General features: G+C 39.8%; 1 protein-coding gene across 2 annotated transcripts in view; it reads left to right on the top strand.

Moving 5' to 3' along the window:
* klhdc3 (kelch domain containing 3) overlaps positions 1 to 4,458 on the top strand; it is a 25,515-nt gene extending 21,057 nt beyond the window's left edge. For both annotated transcript variants that reach the window (XM_035663330.1, XM_035663331.1), the window contains exon 11: positions 1,055 to 4,458. In XM_035663330.1, coding sequence (XP_035519223.1) covers positions 1,055 to 1,121 — 67 coding nt within the window. In that variant the 3' untranslated portion in view covers positions 1,122 to 4,458. The remainder of the gene's footprint in view (positions 1 to 1,054) is intronic.
* Positions 4,459 to 7,770: the final 3,312 nt, after the last annotated feature.

Genomic DNA, 7,770 nt, shown 5'->3' with positions numbered 1-7,770 from the left:
CAGGTTCACATTCTTTGAAATCTATGTATTTTCCCAGTAATATAGAGCATAATATCTAGCTTCCTATAGAATAATGCTGACACATCCATTTCAAGCATATAACCATTTCTCAAATAACCTAAGTAATAGTCCTAGTAAAGCTAATATAGCTCATTAGACAAGTGCATCTGAAATGCACTAATGTGATTCTTTTTCTTTTTACAAGTGGACCCCATGCAACTTGATACTAATTACTCCTCTTAGCCTCTCATTTCTCTCACACTGTCACTGCCACCTTGCACACTCCCCACTTCAGTGTTTGCAGTTGCGTTTCTAACCCTAAAGGGTTTTTTCTGGTGGGGTCACAAGACTCTGGTTAACTCCCTTTGCCCCTCACTGGCATGTCCAGCTCCAATGCCAGTCTCCCCTCTTAAACACACACGTGCACAACAAAAAAACGAACAGAGCAATTGAGAGGGAGTGAGTGTGAAACCAGAGCCAGTGATAACAATCTGAAGCTCAACCTCTGACCTGTCAGCAGGTCAGCACTAGACCCTGTTGTCAGCCCCTGCTCCTGGTTCTCGTGTTACAGCAGGGCCCTCCCTAGTCCACATCGTAGCCCTTCAGTCAGACAAGGGGGGGGAGCAGAGAGACTTAATTGAGTGTCATTGAGGTACAATTTTAGCATCTTGGCTGGATTTCAAACCATCAGATGTTTCTAAATCAGAAAAAAGTTGATGAAATCATCAGGATTGTGACCGCTTATGAATAATCTGAACAAGTGATGTATTACCTCTATTTATGCAAGATCATTTGGTAACCATGGTAACTCCTGCCCCTTCTATTTAGGCAGTTATTTAATAAAAAAAAGTGAGTGAAATGATAAAATGTATAAAACCACACACCTCTAAGATAATGTTTATGGGCCTTATTGCATGTTTTTAAGCTGTTTCTATCTGATGATCACTTTTTATACAATACTAGGTCCAGTTACAGTCTGGACTAATAACTGTTACTAATTATTGTGAATGTGTACCCTAAGATTCTTACACATGCTTTCTGTTGTTCACTCCAGATGGGAACTTGCCGCCATGACCACCAACAGCAACATCAGCAGGCCCATCTTCTCCTCACACGGTTGACACAGCTGAATGTGAAGCAGAACCAGAACTCCTCGCTCTGTTTCAGGACACTAGGCTTTTATCTTTCTAATCAACCGAGCTCCGGCGGACTGGTTTTTGTAGAGTTTGGATCTGTATCGGATTTATTTTCCACAATCTTCAAGTGAAAACTCATCACTGACCAAACTATATTGCGTGTGATTTCCTTGGACACCGTGAGCTTTCTCTTGTGAAAGGATGTTTTAACCCTTAAGACACTGGTTACATGAGACAGAAATTGTTGACACCTTTTTTCTCTTCTTTCTAGTCTCTCTAGAAATCCAATCAGCCTATGATAATCATAGACTTCTAATCTTAAGCACAGGAAGAGACAAGAACTTCAGCCAAAGGTCTTGAGAGCTAACCTCTTTGTTGAGGATGTCACCCTGATGTCACACTCAACAGATCTCCTCTAAAAGACAAATGTGAACCTTCTGTTACAGATACGAAGAGACTGATGGTCATGAGTTTGTATATCTCGCAGCTCTAACATGGTCATAAAACCATGTAAAAACTACCATGTCCATTTGCAGCATATTAAGTTATGTACACAATATACGAAGTGGATGGGGTTAATTTATAACTTTGGTGTTAAATGCAAGGAGACGGCGTATTGTGGTACAAGATTTTTAGGGACGTTATGCTTGTGAAAAGTTCTGTTTGACTGGCTTTCAATGCTTACCCTTCTCTCCACTTCACCATAACTTGGCTAGCACCCCACTGCTCTTAAGTGTCTCAAAGGTGATTTCAAGGCGACTGAAGCAAGCTGCCTGTCCACCTTGTAAAATAATCAAGTCCATCTACCTCCCTCAATAGCATGTCTCATTGAGTCGTTAGAAAGACTTCCCATACATTGGACATCTACTTTCCCACCAGAAAAAAAAAAAGCCTTTTCACAGGGAAGTTTGTATTTGTGGTTGTCTGTTGTATTCTTCCGTAGCGCCACAGGAAGAGTGAGACTCACCCGCCACCCCAACCTACCTTTACCCTGCAGTTTGTTTTTTCAGTGCCAAATGTAGAAGGGGATCATGATGCAAATATATACTGTGTATGTGTGTAAGCACGTGGTCCCGTCTACACGTAATCCCAGCCCACCTGCTTCGGTTTGCCTGTTGTTGTGTGGGAGATCATCACTAATATGCATAATGTAGTCGTTTCCTCTAGACAATCCTACAGCGTTCAGAGACTCTTCCTCGTGACCTGCTCATTCAGAGTGCAGTGAACCCCCAGGAAAGTGTGGATGTGTTTGTGTACAACCACGAGCAAAGCTACTCCTGAGCAGATGTTAGAAAAGCATAAGGGCTGTTTATTAGATTACACACTCACCAAACAGCTTAAGGTTTAGTTGGAATAGCTCAAATTGGGGATGTTTATTCAGGTTGTGTGGTTTTATTTTATTAATACTAATTAAACATTTTAGAACAAAACTTTGAAATCACACGAGTGGTGGTGGTCTTTTTTAAACCTTTTATCTCCATCCACTTTAGGTAAAGCATAAAGTTGGGGATATTCTGTATTTTCTTTTTAATGTAGTCAACAAATCATATAAAAAGACCAAGACCTACAATTTGTTCTGTTAACATTAACCTACCTTAAAACAGCTGGGCACTGTAGTTTTTAACAATTGTTACTGTAACAGGAGCAAATAGAGATTTTGTTAGGGACTTTTGTCAGTTGTAGATTTGGTTATTTGAGTCCTTACGGCAGCAGGAGAGTGTATTTTGGATAGAATACTTGTTAGGTTGTTTTGGGGTTTTTTTTATGGGGTTTGTTGACAATAACAAAAATACAAAATATCACCAGACTTATCTTTTTAATCCTATAAATGACAATAATAGTAGTAATATGACATGACATTGAAAGTAATGACTTGGTGAGGATGAATATACAGGCAGAAGTTTTATTTATACTGCCTATTTCTTTTGATGTGAATAGGAACTGTTTTACCACACACTTGTGAGCTGCATCAATGCTTTTCAGTCCTGGTCTTTGGGACCATTTGTGCTGTTGTTTTCTGTCCTGCCAGATAGTTCAACTTAATCTGTATCAGTCCCCAATTAGCTGGTTAGAATGAAACCCTGCAGGGCTCTGGGTCCCAAACATCAGGATTGGATAACATTGACTTACACCATAAATGTTTACAAAATCTGTGTATTTCATGTGAAGCAGTGTAAAACAATCTTAAATGCAGGTTAAAGTCACCAGATAACTGCACTAAAGCCAATCGTGGCATGTCAGGCCTTACAGAGAGGAGACATGTCGATGCTGCTTTTCGCCTAGAGTTCCAGACTTTGAGACGTTTGCCTGCCCAAACCAAGTGTGAATTTTAATTACAGACCGGTGGTGCCAATGTGACGAGTCTTATGCCCTCTACACTGCACACGCACACACACACACACACACGGACATATCACATACCTGATATTCCTCAGTACCCCATTTACTTGGACTATACAACAGCTAATGCAGTGAAACCACAGGGAAGCTAATTGTGTGTTCAAACCTACTTGTGAACAAATCAAACTGTTTATGTAACACCAAATTGCCGTCTGCAAACTGATGATATTTGTTTATTTGTTTATTTTTTCTAATGTGTGGTGTGGAAGTCATTCTTATTTTAGGATTTTGGTCCTTTTCTTGTTGCGTGTGAAGATTATGGGTGGTGGTATTTTCAGTCAAGAACTTTTCAGGAAAATGACATGAAGTAAATATTAAGTAAATGACAATGTAGACACTATGGTCAAAAATAAAATACCTGCACAACAAATTTCCTCAGTGATGACCACTCACTTACCTCCAGTAAGGCAATGTTAATGACAAGTGGTAGTGATTTTGCCTAAAACATATTGGCATTACATTTTTAATGGCAGTGATGTAAAACTTCAGTTTCTGACGCTCCTCTATTATTTTTCATTTAACTTTGTAAGGCGGTTTTAGCAAATAGTTGATTAAACTTCACAGGGTGAAACCGCATTTGCCAACCTAGAAAAAATAATTATTCGCCAAGCAGAAGTTTTGGACTGGACTGATTTCATACCAAGAAGTATATTCTATTCTGTCTTCAGGGCTTACAGTAGATGGTTAAATTATTCATAAACAACAATCAATGCTTGGAAGAAAAAAAAAAACCCGGAACAAAGTATGGAGTGTATTTGGATTAATTTTACAACTGTGCAGGCTCCCTTTGCTCACTGTTTTTATTTTATATTTTACACATTTTTCAGAGGGGACTCTGTATCCGTCAAGGTGGTCAGGACTTCCTGTGCAATATGCTTTATAACTGTATCAATAATAAATCTGAGACAATTTGAGTTGGTAACATTTGTGTCTATTTTAAATCTGGTATACATTCATTTTCTTTGCATACAGATTCTGTTTTCAGAACTTGTTAAGGTCAATGATTTTTAAAGCTGTTTGGGTTTGGTTAACACTGAACTGACCACACTCGTGCACTCTGATGCATCACAGTCAAGGTTGGAAAGACAAAAACATCCATATTTTGCCAGTGCAAATAGACACTCTGCACCACGGGGTGTCAAAATGCTAGCCAAAGCCCAACAGGCAATTAAATACCTTAGAATTTGTCGTTTAATCAGTTGGATTAATTTTTTCCACAGTCTTATTTAATAGCAAGGTTGAAAAATGCTAAAATAAGCTTTTTATTTTGCATGTAACACTTAGCAAGCTGCACGAAGCTGCACCAACTGCACTATGACTTACCACCTCAACCTGACACACAGATGTTTCTTTATAAACCTAAAAGAAAGGGTAACATGGAGGACTGCTCCAGAGGAGGTGTGGAATTGGTTATTTTTTGTGTAGTTTGTCCTGTGTCATTAGCAGGGAGAAAGTTGCTGCCCTCCAACAATAAAATCTTTACTAAACACACAAAGAGGATATCGAAAGATGAGTTGCTCAGCCTCTAGGAATGAATAAAGTTAAAATTTATTGTTGAAATACAAAACCAAACCTAATTGAAGTCCAACACCCCTTTTCTACACTGGGCACCTTGTGTCGGCGAGTACGACAAACAATAAGCCTCTGAGTAAATGAAAATAATTGACATGGATGAGCTCACAATCATGATGACTTCATTGCACACAGTTGGACTTGTGGAAGTCAAAATCAGATGGCACACTGAAAATCATAAATGATAATCATGACAAAACTTCATGAGTAGTCATTTGTTAATGAGTTTGTAACATCAACATTCATTTCAGACTCAATGAATTGGTTAAGCCAAGCCAGATGTGTCTAATTTCCACCTCTTTATGGAGTGTGGACTCCTCTTGGAGCTACTGTACATGGCACTTAATAGCAGGTCTTTGAACCCTGCAGTCCCCCAGTTTCTACTTCCTGCTGAAATCCAGAGCTGACTCTACCCCAGCCGGCCTGTCTGATAGCCCTCACCGTCTACTTCAGTGGGTACTCTGAAGCCATGGTGCCACCCAACCCCCCCCCGACTGACTGACAGACTACCTAATGGGACGCGTGCGGCTGCTCTGGGGGGGTCCCATCATTAGAAAGTGTCTCACCCTGAACCCCAGCTCCAATCTTTGCCTCTGCTACCAGTAGCGGCCTGGCAGTTTGTTCCTGTCTGTCACCAGCCCCGTGCTATAAAGCCAGTGTTATCTGCAGTGTTAAGTGCAAGCCACAGACGGAGGGTCAGCTTAAAGTGAGGCAGCAGAGACACCCTGTCCCGCCTGGCCCCGCCGTACACAGGAAACAGGGCCACGCTGGGTCCCTCTGTCTGGCCCTGGAGCCTGCCTCGGCCCAGCAAATGCAGGCGCTAATGCAGCCCAAATGACTCTCTAATTTCCCTTCAGGAGTCAGACGTTCCCACTGGCCCTTGAGAATCTGACTGAGGATTTGTTCAGAGTGATTTGTTTTGTCTTGTCCCCCCCAACCCTGTGCAATTCCCTCACTCAAGTTCTAGGTCTCTGCTCCCAGCGTTGCTGAGGCCACTAAATTGGGGATTTGAGAAAAGAGGCATTAAAGGAGCACGAGCCCTTAGAGGATAGTTACATAGCTGTATAACTTATACTCACAAATGATACAAAAGAAAGCAACAAGTCACTATTTCAAAACACTGAGAAACAGGGGGACTTCAGTTATCCATGCAGGCATGCTCCCAAAAGTAACTCCTCTAGGATAAGTGGCAGCCTTTCGGAAATATAGAGGGTTTCTTGTGTGCCTTGGTCATGTTTTGTGATGCCTGTAATCTATTCATCTGCTAAAGGAAGTGATTTTGTGTGAGTGACCGAGCCTCTCAGCCTCAGTGCGTCATGTTTGCAGACCTGTAGCTTAATTCCCTTCCAACTGGGGTTTAATTGAGTGACTAATACACGCGCAGTTAAAGCCCTGTGAAGATAAACTGCCATAGATGACTGCCTCAGAAGTCTGTTCAGAAATTAAACAATGATGCAGCAAGCTGGTTTTCTGCTCAGACTTGAATGATAATGACTCTGAAGCTGTCAGCTCAGGCTGTTGTGTTAACTTTCAAAGTGCCTAATGAAAAATAACTGTTATATGCCTCTTTTCTTACAGTGTTTCACCTTCCATGTCATTATTGTGTGATATTATTTTTTACTGACTTTAACTATTGTATGTGTAGGGGAGACGGGGGCTGGTTGTCTCAGTGCTTTTTACAGCCAACCTAGTGGGCACATTGACGTCAGGTTGTTTCACTGCAAAACCATTATCAGAAAAAAAGGTAATAGTCATGCAGTGATAATTTACAGATAAGTGTCAATGCTTCTATTTAATATTCCACAAGGAAAATAGATTTTATTTTCACTTTCTCACGAGGTACGATAGAGTAAGGCAGATAATACAGTACACATCACTTTTTCCAATGTGTATAAAACCGTAAAGCAAACTGATATTTAATAGTGAAATGTAGAGAAGAAGAATGATAAGAAAAGTTTCATACTGAAGGTAAATTCAACTATTTTAAACTTAATGTATTGATTGGGGTCCTGAAGACCCCGGGCCCTGTTTGAACTGTTGACCAGTTTCAGGAGTCTGTTACAGAAAACTACACATTACTTCTGTGTGTGGTCTCAGCTGTAAAACATGGTTACATACATACAGTAGATTTCCATTATGTTCCACGTATGTAAAAGTGTGTTCATAAGAGATCTAACAGGGAATAATTGAATCTAAAGTCACTATGTAAGATGACATACTGTGTATTTTTGCATAGTCCACGTAGCATAATGGAAAACATGAGTTATTTCCTTATTTGGTGTGGTGATAATGCTTTATTATATTTTATATCACCTTCACTAAATGTGCAAGCTCTGTTTGCGGCAAAGGGAAGAATTAATGCTTCAATACTTTTCTTATTTGTTTTTTATAAGGTCAGAACAACACATTTAATACATGTAATTGTACTACTTAGTATTGTGCTAACGTACAATATTTAGGTACCTGCACTTTATTTAGTTGAGTATCTCAATTTTATGCTACTTTTTTACTCCACTACATTTACTAGATGGATTTAGTTACTACTTTTACTACTACTACTTTTCATAGTGTATAAAATATAACACATTGTTAAAGATACCTAACATACATGTTTTAAATGTTTCTGAGCAGTTAGCAGTTAAACCAAAGACAGGTTTCCCTT

Source organism: Morone saxatilis, unplaced genomic scaffold (assembly GCF_004916995.1).
Source record: "Morone saxatilis isolate NCDOM2014 unplaced genomic scaffold, NCSU_SB_2.0 Contig19, whole genome shotgun sequence".
Lineage (NCBI taxonomy): Eukaryota > Metazoa > Chordata > Actinopteri > Moronidae > Morone > Morone saxatilis.
This window is presented reverse-complemented; position numbering and strand designations above follow the sequence as displayed.